We start from the raw sequence: 15,527 nt of genomic DNA, 5'->3' as shown, positions 1-15,527 counted from the left end.
ATTATTCGATGGTCTTGTGTGTTTTTTTTCCCTTTTCTTTTTATTTTGATATGAAAAATGGGATTCAATTTGGCCAAATTGTCGCACAGTTGGCTTTTAGTTTATTTCTTTTGGGTTCTATGGGATCTCATGCACTTGAAACAAATTAAGCTCGAAATTTTGATGCTTTTAGCTTTATCCCATTACCTAGCAACTAAATAGGGTTTATTTATTTATTTTTGAAATCTGTATAATTGTAAAGCTGTATTGCTTGCTGTTTTCGTGAATTTGAATACCAGAAGAGAAATTCTGAGATGGAATTTGATGGTCGTAGGGTTTATATGTATAAGGAACTGCAAATGGTATCAGGATATATAATCTGCGGTTAAGCATGTTGCATTGTTTGGCATGTCATTCTTAATTCCTTAAATATGAAGATTATTGTTTGATGAATTCAAATGCATTGTTCTGTTCTGTTGTTTGTTGGATACAAATTTATTGTTTTACATTTGTTTTGTTTTTTGAAGTGGAATTGAAAAAAAGAAAACGACGAACAAGAAAAGATAAATATCATTTTCTTTATATATTAAACCCATCAACTTTGATAGTTACATTGGGGGATATCAAGGGTGCTTTGTGTTCACTTAGTTGCATGTTTGGAGTTCTTTTTTTTCTAACGACTGTACTAGTCCTGATCCTAAGAGGAGACATGTTTAGGTCTTCAAATATGATTAATGGATTATGCCTTTGCTCTAGTAGCATGTGAAGTTGTTTTTACCATTCATCAATATAAAAACATTGTTTAATGTTTTGAGTGATGTGATCTTCAGCAAACCATGATCTATGCTATAATTGAAATGCAGTTTGGCCACAAAATTCATGATTTCTTCTTCCAATAAAAATCTATTTTATTTGTCGAGACTTGAGAGCCAAAGAGGGGAATGAATCCTTTTCACTATTTTCATGAAGAAGGGGTGTGCATAATCTTTCATGCTCGCTTTCTGTTTGTTTGTTATGAGTTTATATTTGCTCGTGTTCCTTTAGTAGTTGCCTTTCCCAGTTTTCTATTTGATTTTAAACTTATTTTCCTTGTGATAAATAGGTCTTCTTGATTGTATACAAATTTGAAGGGGATGAGCCATTAGTTTTCTTGTGATGCCATCAACATGCAGACAGAGTCACCTATGTCTTTAGCCTCTGGGGAGCAAAATAATCAAGAAAATATTCCTATCAAGGTTGGAGATCCCAATGTAGCACCGTCCACCTCAAATAATTCTGTGCTAGAACAACCTAGTAAGTAAATGCAATTGTATTCCTTATAATAATTTTCAACAATTTAGTCCATGCATCATCTCTGTCTATGAAAAATACTGATTTTGCATTTAATTTTTGTATGAATTTATGAATTGAATGCCTAATGCTAGCTAAAAAGCCAACTAGACAATGGGCTGCTTGGACACGTCAAGAGCAAGAGAGTTTCTTCACTGCATTACGACAATTTGGGAAGGCAAGCCAATCTTACTTGTATTTTGGTTTTTAATATTTTTTTGTTAATATTAATTCCTGACACTTGCATTACCTGCAGAATTTTGAGAAGATTACATGTCGTGTGCAAAGTAAAAACAAGGATCAGGTTGCTACTAGATTTTTTGTGATTGTTTCATTATCAATATAAGTCAAATTACAGCCTTTTGTCAATGTTTGATTTGTCTTCTTCGTTTTGAAAATTGTAGGTCCGACATTATTACTATCGTCTTGTTAGGCGTATGAACAAGCTTCTAGGTCCTGGACTATGTTTGGATGCCAAAAACTCTAAAGATACTAATGCAGCAATGCTACGCTGGTTAAGCTGGGAAAATCTTTTTATTAAAACTTATTTAAATAAATACTTCATATAATTTGTAGGATGCATTCTTAGAGCATTTCTAACTAGTATAAGTTTCAAGTCAATCACAATGCATTATTATATCGGTTAATAGAAAATAGAAAATTTATTGAGCCGAGGTGTCCCTTCAAATGACAAAAACATTTCCTTTATGTTCCCATTTTCAAGCATGAAAGAGATCTAAATTTTGTATGGTATCATGATACAATAACAGAGACTTGACCCATTATAACTTTTTGTTTCATTCAAAATTGGATGTATTCTTTTACAGGTGGTCTCTATTAGAAATTTATGTTCCCATTTTCAGCATGAAAGATCTAAATTTTGTATGGTATCATGATACAATAACAGAGACTTGACCCATTATAACTTTTTGTTTCATTCAAAATTGGATGTATTCTTTTACAGGTGGTCTCTATTAGAAAAGTATAGCTGCAAAGCCTCGAAACTTCATTTGAAACCTCGAAGATTTAAAGTTTTCATTGAAGCTCTGGTTAGTCAAATGAATCTTGTATATTGCGTGTTTGCTTCCCCCCTTAACATGATTCTTTATGCTTGTGCTGGACTGACTGATGGCGTGTCCCAATGAAGGAGCATCAACTCTTGAAAGACCGGAGGAAGAATGTAAGAGGCGTGTCCCAATGAAGGAGCATCAACTCTTGAAAGACCGGAGGAAGAATGTAAGAAAACGACCATCTCATGGAGAGAATATTTCGCCTACATCTCCCAACACTTTCACAAATCACAATAGGCTTCTGGACATGATGCTTGTACTGTCAAGCTGGTTCTTGTTGAGAGTCAAAATATTAAAAAATTAGGACCTGGAAAAGGTTCATTTAAGCGTAATAGCAACGTGGGTGCTAATCATAGCAATAGCAAAGGGGAGTCAAATACCATGAAGCCTGCAAGGCATCGATTGAAATCAGGTACTACCCTCCAAATAAGTTGTCGAACAAATATCTCCCAATTATTGCGGCTCAATAAGTTTTCCACTTTCTATTTACTTTTATGTATTGCACCTTTGATGTTATAGACATTTGTTATTTACTTTTCTTCTTTCCACTTTCATATTACTAATCATTGTTGCTGATGCCATGGCTAGCTTCATTTTACAGTTATTCTTGCTTAGTATTATTAGCACCTAAAGTTTTAAGGTTTAGTACTACAATGCTTAACAGTTGCCTCATCAGGTGCATATAAAAACTGGGAAAAGGCTGCAATTGCCGGTGTTTCTTTGGTTGCCGATGCTGCTGAGCATTTGGAGAGAACTACTAATGATAAAGAAGTTGAGCATGAACAAGAAACACCAGGTAACATTGAACTTAATCAATTTGTCAATTATTTCCTTGAATTGAAATTACCATAACATGATAAAATTTCGCAACTCTTTCTTTTCTCACTGCAGCTCTGGGGCATAAGATTCTTGACCCAGTTGGAAAAAATCAACTTCCTTTGCCTGCATTCTCTCAAAATCCTTTTGCTGAGAGCAACATACATGCTGCTCTGAAACTGAAGCTCCAACTCTTTCCAATTGATGACAATACTAGAAGAGCCTTGGAAATGGTGAGCGCCTAAAGGAAATTATTTTGATGATTTTGATATACAACTAAGTATTACCACTTTGGAAGTATCAAGGAAATAATTAGTCTTCATCTCTTGTCAGGATAAACACAATCCCTACTTGGAACTCACTCTTAGTATTCGAAAGAAGATATCATCAGTATTGGAGCATCTGAATCGAAAATGGGGCAACTCAAGTGTAGCCTCAGGAGATCTTATGCTTTTCCCTTATGATGTTCAAAGAGAAAACCTTAATGCGTACCAGAGATGGACTCCAGCAACCATTGTCAGTGCTGCAGATGTATATGCAATGATTGGGAGCCCCCAAATATTTCGCCTAAGGTAGTTCCTAAATCATTTGGCCTCATAGATATCAACAGTGATCTATCTAAGAAACTTGATGATACTTACAAGACTCAGCCAATATTACAGAAAGAAAATAATACTCTTGAACCTCCTCTCACTGATTTTCCCAACGTGATGGGCAAATACCTTACCAATGGTCTTAAAGATAATCATGGGGGTTCGTCTATTCCTACTAGAAATTCTTCATCAAATAGAACTGAGACTTGCAATATTGCTATTATGAGATGTTTGGAAGACGTAGTAAGTGTTCATCCCCAGAGATTTCAAATATGTTTGAGAGTTTCAGCTGGCAATTATGATTTAAAACTTTCCAACTTGTTCTTTCCCGAAGCCATGCTGTTTGTGCTTATCTAAATCTGTTAGCCTTAGTTTAGACTCATCAATCAATTTTATTAATTATTTTGAGCTTCAAAAAATATTCTGCTGCAAATGACTGACTAGTTATCTGCTAGATCATGAGATCATCTCTGCTGAATTCTGCTATCAGGAGGACAGAGTCCATATAAATCTCTTACCTATGACTTTGATAAATGATATAATCTGTTGCTCGAACTTCCCCATTCAAGCAACATTGCAGATTTCCTTTAATGCATAAGCAGTGACTACGTTTTACATCGAAGATCTATTAGTCATGCACAGTTTACATGTTGAACCCCTCCATATTTCTGACATTTTAGTTTCTTTTATTTTCTTAGGATGATCAGAGATTGAAAAATAATAGCACTGCATTATCTGCTGGAGAGTGGGCTGACAGTCTTACAAACATAAGTGTTGGAGATCTTCTTGCAGAAGTGCCTGATGACTTGGATGGTAACTGCGTTGATCATGATGCTACAGAAAGCTTGCATTGTCTTCAGCAGATTCCGTTCAGCTGTGATTCATTTGACACAGCTATTGCTGCTCATATATCTTCTATGCATCAGAACAAGATGGAAGTTCCATCGTTAGCATCCCATGCATCTTCTATCTGGGATTCTGAAGAAACATGTGATGCCTTCTCATTTCAAAAGAATCTTATTTCTCGTGCAGATGTTCCTAGATTCTCTGATGTTACTTCGCAAGCAGTCTGCAAACAGATTGCACAACCAAACTTAGCGGAATCGGGCACCCATACCATGTATGTCTTACTTCCTGTTCTGAAGTTTGATTGTCTAGGTGTCAGAATAGTCATCTGAAACCATTTCTTACTGCTCTCACAGGAGTCACCTGATCCAGAGGAGCCAATTGAAAATTCTGCTTGTGAAAACCTCCCAGATGAGTGTCCATCTGATCCACACATCATGGATACTACCGAAAACAATTTCAATGGGCTGACTGGCATTTATTGGGTATGTTACTTCTTCTGAGGCTTTCATTTGCATTAACCTGCTAAACAAGTGTTTCTGAAGTCATAGCTTCTTTATACAACTGACCATCTTTCTTGTTTCTCGGCATCGCAGCCTGACTCTCGAGGACAACTAGATCTCGATATACCATCTTGTAAGTACCATAGTGAAGATATAATTTTGGGTGATAGCCTTGGGGGTTTGAACCGTTTAATAGCCAGTAGTCTGGATGCTTTTCAAAATTGCTTATTTTTTGGTCTGGACAAGAAAGAATCAGCACCAACAGTAGAAGCTCAGGATAGCATATCATCAGTCGTCGGCAGTGAAAACTGAAATCTTAATCGAGTTCAGATTCCGGTGAAGGATACTGAGGGTAGAAGGTGTGTTCTTGGAAACTCTCGAGGGTTTGACTAACAAATTTGTTTGACCTGAAATCGTTAAAGAAAGGCTGGTGTGAGCCTTTTCAAATTGTACAAAGCACTTCACTTCCTACACTCGTTTATATCTTTCTTCTTTCAAATATTGAGCTTGATCCTTTTTATTAGTGGAAATGAGTTTAGTATGAATATCTATTGCTGTATTTGGTTAGTTAGCGCAAGTGATGTTTGTGTGCGTATGTGAGCGTGTTTATGTATGTGTGTAGACTGTAGAGTAGACACACATACTAGTTTATAAGTTTTGGTTGAGTTGGTGTCACGAGAGAATCGGACTAGAATGGCCACATGCTGGATGGTTGAATTTTTTACTGTCCTGATTCTGACATGAGAAATAGAACTTAATTCTCGACCAAAATGAAATCAAAATTAAATATTAGGTATGATAAAAAACGGAACAACAGTGAAAGTTGGGCACTAAATGTTGGTTTACCCCAAAAAAATTAATATGTAACAATTTAATCGGGATAAAAGAGTATTACGTATACAAGTGCCCGCATTTTCTCGCTTCGAAACGCGCCTTTTTCACATCTAACGCCGATTACATCACCGTCAATAAAATTAGGATAAATTACATTAAATGGTCACTAGTGTTTGATTAAATTTTTGTTTTCTCTATTAAAATTTTTAAAGTGACAAATTGATCACTAAAGTTTTTGATTTGTTACAAATTAATCACTTAAAATTGACAGCTGTTAATAGGTGTGACGAAACGTTTACTTGGTAACATCGACCGCCATGTTGAAAACTCAATCTATGTTGACCAATCATCTCTTAACTACACCAACTTAGACCATAACTTCAGCGCTGTTCTCCTCTATCCTTCCGCTGCCGCCTCTGTTCCTTGGTTGGGAACAATTAATCAAGTTCCTGGTCTGACTGCGACGTCAGCTTCTAGGCTATCGGTGTCGCCTCCAAGGAGGAACGAGTTAGAGTCGACGATGAGGATCCATAACTTTGTTCACTTCTTCAGGCATAAAATGGCGAGGGCGGAGCAATCTCAACCGTCGAATTTGAATAGTGTAATGAGGGAACCGAAGCTTGTCGATTCCAGCCATACTCCGACGATTGCTCTCGAATCGGCGCCTCCCAGGCCTTGCCCAGCAACAACAACAATGTCATCGCCAACATGGGTGCCGCTCCAGTTACCAACACTTGATCAACTTTCGTCACCACGGGGATGATTATTACTAATTAAACATTGAAAAAAACCAAACGATTAAATGTAAAAAATGCTATGCAAACTAAAAACTTGGTAATTCGTGATGGGCTATTCTCAACAGATAACAATAACTGATGTCTTTAAATGATGAAGATTGTTTGATTTTTCTTAGGAGATCATAGCCCATCATTCTTGGCATGCAATAATCTGTGATGATCAAATTCACTCTCAGTTGTTGATCATCAGAAGAAACTAATTCAACACTCGAATTCATTTCTTCATCTTCATTGTCATTTTTGTTATGATTCAATCCAAGAAACTCCAAAGCCTTACTTCCAAATACACCGCAATAACTATAAAACACCAACATCAAATTCAACCCTTGCTGTGTGTCTCAATGGAGCAACTAAAGAAATATTTTACAAAAAAGTATAATCTTGATAAGAAGAGGTCTGGAGAAGCCTTTCAACAAGTTTTCTATCAATGAGACTATCATCAACACCAAGGACATGGAACTGAGCTTGAGTAGTTATTTCCATGATTGTTAAACAAAACGAAGCCGAAAGAAAAAAATTCAGAAAATTAGAAGAAGAAGAAGAATATTGCGAAGTGGATAAGGAAGAATGAGAAAAGAGGGGCTGAGTTTTAAAAGGGTGATCTGTATATTTCTCAAACAGTGCTCAAGTTAAAAGATGCAACAACTACGACACACGCTAGTGGAGAAGCGAGGAAACAATTCACTCCGAATCGGAAGTTGGCGTCGTTGTCAATGGGGATTGAGTTTCCAGCGTGGTGATCAACGTTTCCAGGTAAGTAATTAACTGCCCAGCTGTGCTTTCTGTCACGTCCGTAGTTAATGTCGAGTGATCGATTTGTAACAAATTGATAATATTAATGATTGATATGTGACTTTTGAAACTTTAGTAGAGAAAATAAAAAATTTACTAAAGTATTAGTGACTATTTGTATAGTTTACTCATAAAATTACTACGTAGCCACCTAAGACAAATGTAAAAAATAATTTATCCAAAAAAAATGTAAAATATAATAATAAAAAATCTTTTAGTGGGTCACACCCTCATAGTTAAAAATCCCCGGACAAGACAGACACTTTACAGTGCCGCTTAGACAAAAAACTTTAATTTTGACTTCAGTCCCTCTATTATATTGTTTTTTGTATTTAATCATGCTTCTTTAATTTATTGTAATTATATATTTTAATTTTATAATATTATTACAGAGAATAATTTTAATTGATTAATTTGATAAATTTAAATTTTTAAAATAATATTACGAATATATATGGGTTAAGATCCAATTACACAATATATAACTCTTTTACAGATTGAAGACCGTTAGATGAGCAAAAATTGATGATTAAAATTAAGTCTTTGTTTTTTTTTTATGAATATATTTTAATTTCTTATTGTTAATCTCATCCGTCTATTTTCACTCACCTAACGGTTCTAAATCTATGTAAAACTAAAATAATTTTACATTGTGTAATAAAATCTTATCCATATATATATATGTTATCGAATGAATAATATTATTTCATTTTACCTGATTTTAATTATATGACTGAAAAATGACTAATGCTGTTATTAATTTGAGATTTCTTATAATATTATATAATTTTAAAATTAAATTATGTAAATCAGAGCGGAGAGATTGAAAAATAAAATAATCTTAAACTTCAAAATAATATAGGGACTACGATAAAAATTAGACCAAATAAGTCCTGGAAGCAAAAAAATAATTTTAGTAAAATAAAATCCGTTTCGATTCCGTTTGATATATAAATTACGTTTACTTAACACTCGCTTCTTGGCGGTTTGAGCTTTACATTTCCGAACGTTCGCTTAATTTTTTATTTTTACTTGACACACTCTCTATGGCGATCTCGATTCTCTAAGGTTAGATCTTAATTTTTTTTCCTTTTAATTTAGATTGTATATTTGTTTTAATAGATTAAATCAGATCTTTATTTTTAATTTTTAAAGGTTTTGTTTGAGCTGGAAATTAAGTAGATCGGAGAATGATAAGTGGTCGGTGTTTATTTTACGGATGAATGAGGCATGTTCAGGGTTTTTTGTTATGTTTCTTCAGTTAGAGCTTGAGATTTTAGTGTCTATTTGGTTATTGAGAATACGCCGGGAAAAGGGAAAGGAAAAACGGAAGAAAATTATTGGATTTTTTGCCTTGTCCATTTGTCGTGGATAAGCTTCTTCAATTTTATTTTTTTGTTCCTTCTTTGTCGTTGGCGAGATTAGAAAAAGAAAACTTTAGCTTAACTAAGCAGCCACAGTAGGTTCACTTTACTGTAAATATATATTTTATATTTCTCTAAGATTTGTTCAGTATAAAATTGCAAAATTATTTATTTTGTATAAAATTCTATTGCAGTTCATGAAATATTTTTTTTTGTAAATGTTAAATCACTAGTTGAAATTCGTAGACTTGATTTTTATCATTTCCATCTCTTGTATTAAATTGTAAGCCCTTTATTTTCATCTTGTATTTTTGGTTGAAAATTCTCGTATGGATCCATGCTTGAAAAACTTTAGGCTAATTTTCATACTTTAGAATGCGGTTTGATTCTCCTTCAAAATAAAAGAAATAAAAAGGGGTTTGATTTAAGTTTTAGCCTATCATTTCGTTTGGCTTTAAAAGGTACAATGCAATATAAGCTTATTGTATTATAAGGGTAAATCTCTAAGGTAAGATGTGAGAAAATAATAGAACATGAAAAAGAACTTCTATACTTTTTCCGTTGTGCTGAAGGCCAATACTGACAACACCCCCCACCCCCCCAAAAAAAAAAACACCACCCACTCACCCACCAATAAAGGGAGGGGGAGAGAGAGGAAGACAAAGGTATTTTTCTTTAGTTCATCTTATTTTTTTTGTAAATTTGTAACATGATCTGCATTGTCTTATTGATTTTCCATTAGTCTTTCGGAAAGTTATAAATTTAATGAAGGTGGCAATAGAAATTCAATTTGGACCTAGCAACTTTGAACACATCACAGTTGCATGATACAGGGAAAATAATTAAAATACGAGATGACAGAAACAAAGAACATGACACGAATACACGAACGTGTTAAAATTTATATAACATGAATTATTAGTGTATCAAAGTTTATTTCAATATGTAATACCATAAACCCAATTATCGCTTGTGAAGATACTAGAGTATGATGCAGATGCATGAATTGTTTGGTCTATATTGATGATCACACCCCACAGGTCTATTTATTTATTTAAAATTCCTTCCTCTAGGTTAATTAGTGGAAATGCAAATGTTTGCTTGCCTCGATTTGTTAATAACCATTTTCTGATGTCCAGAAGACAGTAATTTTATCAATTTCTTTCCAATTAATTGCAGGGGAAAACTGGAAACACGAATGCAGGTCTAGAATTGTAGTACAAATTAAGGTTATCAAATGAGAATGGATAGGAAACCGCATTTGACAAAGAAGCCTGCTGATGTTAAATGTCAAAGGGTAAGAATGTTCTTTAATTTTTATTTTTTCTGTGTGTGGATGTTCAGTTCTCTTCAATATATAAATCTTATGCGTACCATGACTTGCTTATCCTAAGGTTTTGTAACTTGCAGAGCAGCAGAATGCGCATATATCATTTATTTAATTATGAAATTTGATCTAATAAATTTGGGGACTGCCTGAGATACCTTCTTAAAAGGAAAATTCAACATCCAATTAATTGATCATTCTTTTTATGTTTCTTTGTTCTGCCTCCCTTCTGCTTTTTATGCCTTGTCACCTCTATGGTCTTTGCCATTCAGCTCATTCCTTCACATCTTTTTACTTATGACATTCTCCTTGAATAAGCATGTAAATTTGATAAATTCTACATTGCTGCCTCGTCCTCTTTCTTTGCTTTTGTTCTCTGGATATAGGTAGATGACTCCATGGTCCCTGGCTTGGAAGATGAAGCAACTGAGGTTGAGCATTTACTTGTGGAGCCTCAAAGTGAGCATGTTTCAGTAGATGGAGTCTTTTGTTTTGGGAAGGAGAGTATAGAGAAGCATTTCAAAACGGAGGACTTTTCTTGTGCTTTTGATTTTGGCTGGAAAATTGGTTGTGGTAATACCCTAATAGCTTTTCACTGCTTTTTCTGTTGATTCTCTCATTTAAAAATACAAAGAAAATGATCTTTCAAGCATTTCTAGTTTGTGAATGGTTGCATACAGAAGCATCTAGAGTTTGATAAGTACTCTTTGAGGGTTTAGTTTCATCCCTTCAAAAACAAACTGCGTGGCTATTTCTAGGGCAGGAAAAATCAAAACAATATAGGAGCAACAAACATGCATTCTAGGTTCATGAACTTTCTTACATTCTTCTATAGAATGATTTCAGCGCAGTTTTGCTCTGTCCTTGGTACTGCACGTGCACAAGCGACATCTATTGTGCTTTAAACAGGTTAAAATAAGTGTTTATGGGGGAATGAGCTTTTTACCACTAGATGGATTGAATTGAACTAACTAAACATTGCTTAATGTCTGTTTTATCTGTTTTCTTATTTAGTTAGTGTGCATAACTCTAAAGTGATTGTTAATGTCTGAACTCCAGAAAATTTTGAGTTTTGCCAGGACAGTCTTCGACTAAATGGTGTAAAATTTCTTTTCAAGTAATGAACTGTCAATCTTCTCAAGACATGAACACTAGAGTCACAGGGATGAGACAATGCAATAATAGAAACTCACATTAACTTTACAACTCCTTTTTTGGGTATCTTTCATGTCCGTTTTATTTTGCCACTAACCCCAAACTTTACAACTCAACTGGTTGAAAAAAAATGCTTTTGTTCACTTTTAATTTATAATTTCCGTAGTTATTCTTCTGATGTTGTTATATATTTTGTGCTTGATAAGGTGGGTTAGATTCTATCCATGGTCGAGGAGGAGATGATTTGAAGCTTGAAGTATGTATTACTTATTCTTGAGGCTGTCATGTCATGTCCAAATCATTGGTTAATGCATTAGTTTCTTTGAATTTTCCTTCTTATGCTCTATATGTGCCTGTTATTTCCTTCTTATTTATTTATTTATAGTTTCTTTCTGAATATGGTTTACCATATGCAAATGTGCATAGGCGATATACTTATCTGATAAATGTTGCTTTAGTAGGTTCTTGATGGATTGCTGGATGAAGTTGATGAAGTGGATGATATACATGCAGCACATGATCTCTCCAGTGCATGTGACGATTTTCTTTTTGGTGAGTCTTGTTGTCTTGATTATCTCCAGGTGTCTGCTATAACATATGATGCTTATATATTATGTTCCTTCCTCTCCCCCTTTTTTCTCTTGTCCAGATATTAAATTCCCAGAAAAGTTTTCCGAATTGGATCATGTTCCTCATGACATATCAAATTTGCATAACTCAAGTTCAGAAAGTCATTCACCTGGGTTTAGTGGTAGTATCAGTGTTGAAGGCATATCAGAGTCGTCATTTGTAATTGTTCAAGAATCCAACTACAAGAACAGTGTGCTTGGGGAGATGGTCAATTATGATTTACATCATACCTTTGGGAGCAAATGCAGTTGTCCTGATCCAGTTATGGAAACTGGTCGACATAGTATAGAACAAGATCAAGGTTTTGTCGATTCTGATGATGAAAAACCTTTAGTGAGTTTTATATTGTCTAACAAGAAGGTAAAAAGCTCTGTTGAAGTACGAAAAGGCAGCACTCATCTCAGACAGAAGAGACTACGGAAGCCTACAAGGAGGTATATTGAAGAGTTATCTAGAAATTCTATTGCTGGAAAGAAGTGCCTTAAAGTCGAACCACAGGAAGATTTTCCTCAAGTTCCAGAATCCCAGCCACGGAGAGGACGTCCCAGGAAAATTGTGCCAAAACTGGTAGATATTCCATGTTTTTCGCTTATGCCTCTCTCTTCAGTAGCTTGTTTATGTTTTAGTCATCATTTTGGCCGTGATTGCTGTATGGTTGCCATGAAAACCAGAAAAACTCATGCATAATGAGGGGAAAAAAATATTGATAAATTCTTCTTGCAGATTGGTGATGTTTCACACAATGCATATAAAAATATTAGGGGGTAAGGAAATGATTTTTCACAATCCTCTCTGTCCGATGGCAACACATATTTGTTTACATGTTGGTAGGGTTATTTACTTATTTGCTGTATTTTAGTATAGAAATTAATTATTATATCATATTAGCCCATGATATACGGACTCAAGTGTGAGTTTTTCTACATATTTGAAGTTTCTTTGGTGGACATATTTCCATATCCCTATGTTGGAACGTCAATTAGAAATGAAAAGTCTTGAGTAAAACAAATATCAGCACTTCAGCAGTCGTACACTCTATGGAACTTTTGTATGGATTATATTATGATATTATGTTTGCTTCTATAAAAACTTCGAGCGAGAATTCATAATCCAAGTGACCATGAAAGATGTGATACTTTTGATCACACTTGCATGAGGTGATAGCATTCTTGTTCCTCGATTTTCGTTTTTGCATGTTATGGCCTATGAATTAGTGAACCTTACAACTTTGTTATGCTTGATAAAAGTTTAAGATAATTTTTCGCATTTTCTTGCCAGGAGTTTGAATCTGATTGTGAGCTTTCAGCATCTGAATCTGAAGAAGAAGAGCGTAAAAGAACCAAAACTTCCAGAACAGCTTGTGATAGGAGGAAGCATCAAAGGATGTGGACCCTTGCTGAGGTGATTAAGTTGGTTGAAGGAATTGCTCATTATGGTGTTGGAAGATGGACTGATATAAAAAAGCTTCTATTTGCATCATCTTCTTATCGAACACCTGTTGATCTGAGGGTACCTCGCTGCTTTATACAATAACACATGGTTTCCTCGTGTTATAAAACTCGAACTATATTTAAGTGATGGATCCCTTCTTTGCAGGACAAATGGCGAAATCTTCTAAGATCTAGCTCTGCACATGAACAAAACATGGGAGAGGTTAGCTTTCTTCTTTTCTATTTCCTTTTCCTTCTTTATTTGCACTTGAAATGCAAATTATTGTTTCATGTTTGAAATTGAGACTCCCTTTTCTGATAAAAATGTATGTAGGACAAAATTTACTTTATAATCATACCATGTTCACTAAGAGATTTATTTCGTCTCTTGTTTTAAATGTCAGTTACAGGTTGAGGCCAATACGAAGCATAATGCTCGAATGCTACCAAAGACAGTGGTATGCCGTATCCGTGAATTGGCAACCATTCATCCATATCCAAAGGTTCGCAACTTGAACTTTCATCTGTTGATTCCTACCTTTCATCCAAACAACTGACAACTGAGGGCACTCCAGTTAACTCGCACAGAAGAAATCTACGCCGCAAGAAGTGTAATTGACGTGCAGTGAATCAATTCAAGTTTTAGTTGTAAAGAAGCCGTCTCTTCTGACTACAGCCCCTTTAACACCTATCTTAATCTGCACATATAAATGTTCTCAGACCATTAGGAAATATGCGGTGAATGCTGCAACCAGTGAAAAAAAAACTAATCTTATAATTTCAATAGCCAGTAATCTCATGTTTGAGCAGCATGTTTTGCTTACCTATTTTGTGCACAGGCTTCAGTTTTAGCGTTGTAACTCGAAAACTCGGGTAGTATAATTATGGAACTTGTTTCCTTTTTCCTTGTCTTTACAGGATATTTGCTTCTCATTGGATACAAAATGCGTCTAAACAATCGGGGAAGCCTCACATGCGGCAGTCTTAATATACAGCTAAAGAAAGGTGTTAATGGTTTTGTTATTATTTTTTTAACATTTTTAGTAAAAATTATCAAAAACATTATTATAATAATTATCATTTGATATGGACATATAAACCCAATACAACAAAAACTCACCTCCTCAGTTACAAACCAAGAAAAGGAAAACGCATACGCTTTGAGGAACGTCAAAGCCTACCAAACACTAGTGACTCTGTACGACACATATATAGGCTTTTATCCACTTCCTTCTCCATTGTCGGGAGAATTGTTACCCCAACTTTGTCTTGGAATGTTGTGGTGGTTGTCTATGTTTTTGTCTAAGCTATCTTCCACTGCGTTCTTCCTCCGTTCAACACAATTTCCTTTCTTGACGACATGGTCTCGTTGTTGCTCATATATCCCGGCCACCATGGCTCTCCTCAGCCCTCCCGCCATGCAACTAGAACTCACCATCATTGTTATCATAAACAGCCCCAAAAGCTTCGTGCTGCACATTCTTGGTTAATGCACATGCAAAAGGAAGTAAAGGATTGTTTGTACACCGAGTTTCGGGTAGGTTTAGGTGCATTTTATAGAGAGATCATCCAATGTTGAAATGAGTGTGTTGTAGAAACTAATCAAACTATACACCAAGAATGGGGTCTCCGCCATGATTATATGTGCCCTACCAGTATCCCCTTAATATTAAAACAGTATTAAGTCGCTTTGGCTAAAATTATAGAAGGTTAGGTGGTTTTAATATGTTTTGATAATCTTTTGATTGAAACTGTCTATTATGTATCGATATAGTATTTTGATATTTATTTATACCTAATTAAGTTTTGGGAAGCAGTGTGAATGATAGTTGAGAGACAACTTTTGGGCGTATTAAGCAGCCTTAACAGGGATGATCCACCATTTAAGTGGAAACATAATGGCTATTAGAGACTAAGTCAATGAATCATAATTGCTTGCTTTCATCATTGATTTGTTTACTTGAAAATATCACACGTAACTTCCATCCCTAGGCATATCAAACTTGTGAAATACACATGTTATTTTTTTCCAACCAAATCTAATCTAATTAAGATATAAAAA

The 15,527-nt window shown here is 34.9% G+C and overlaps 1 protein-coding gene, 1 long non-coding RNA gene and 1 pseudogene across 3 annotated transcripts; 2 read left to right on the top strand and 1 right to left on the bottom strand.

Moving 5' to 3' along the window:
* Positions 1-540: 540 nt before the first annotated feature.
* On the bottom strand, positions 541-1,096 carry LOC120207522. Its single transcript, XR_005524218.1, has 3 exons — positions 902-1,096; positions 624-825; positions 541-578 (listed from the first exon to the last, which is right to left on the bottom strand). It is a non-coding gene; the product is annotated as an uncharacterized LOC120207522 (long non-coding RNA).
* On the top strand, positions 880-5,681 carry LOC120207521 (annotated as a pseudogene).
* A 2,852-nt stretch (positions 5,682-8,533) lies between these two features.
* Positions 8,534-14,249, top strand: LOC120207520. Of its 2 annotated transcripts, none has more exons than XM_039206967.1 (9): positions 8,534-8,627; positions 10,103-10,220; positions 10,637-10,823; positions 11,612-11,661; positions 11,867-11,957; positions 12,055-12,602; positions 13,314-13,544; positions 13,632-13,688; positions 13,876-14,249. In XM_039206967.1, the coding sequence occupies exons 2-9, from the start codon at positions 10,161-10,163 to the stop codon at positions 14,020-14,022; spliced, it is 1,371 nt and encodes a 456-aa protein (XP_039062898.1). In that variant the 5' UTR covers positions 8,534-8,627; positions 10,103-10,160; the 3' UTR covers positions 14,023-14,249. The 2 variants fall into 2 exon arrangements, with proteins under 2 accessions (XP_039062898.1, XP_039062897.1); XM_039206966.1 differs by having other exon boundaries at positions 13,870-14,249.
* Positions 14,250-15,527: the final 1,278 nt, after the last annotated feature.

The sequence above is a fragment of the Hibiscus syriacus genome, unplaced genomic scaffold (genome assembly GCF_006381635.1).
Source record: "Hibiscus syriacus cultivar Baekdansim isolate YM2019G1 unplaced genomic scaffold, ASM638163v2 tig00014862_pilon, whole genome shotgun sequence".
Classification (NCBI taxonomy): domain Eukaryota; kingdom Viridiplantae; phylum Streptophyta; class Magnoliopsida; order Malvales; family Malvaceae; genus Hibiscus; species Hibiscus syriacus.
Note: the sequence above shows the minus strand (reverse complement) of the source record. Positions and strands in the feature narration are given on the sequence as shown.

Coding starts and splice junctions, on each gene's coding strand:
- LOC120207520 (XM_039206966.1), top strand. CDS start 10,161: ATGAGAATGGATAGGAAACCGCATTTGACAAAGAAGCCTGCTGATGTT. Junction 12,603..13,313: donor GGAAAATTGTGCCAAAACTG/GTAGATATTCCA, acceptor TTTTCTTGCCAG/GAGTTTGAATCTGATTGTGA. Junction 13,689..13,869: donor ATGAACAAAACATGGGAGAG/GTTAGCTTTCTT, acceptor TTTAAATGTCAG/TTACAGGTTGAGGCCAATAC.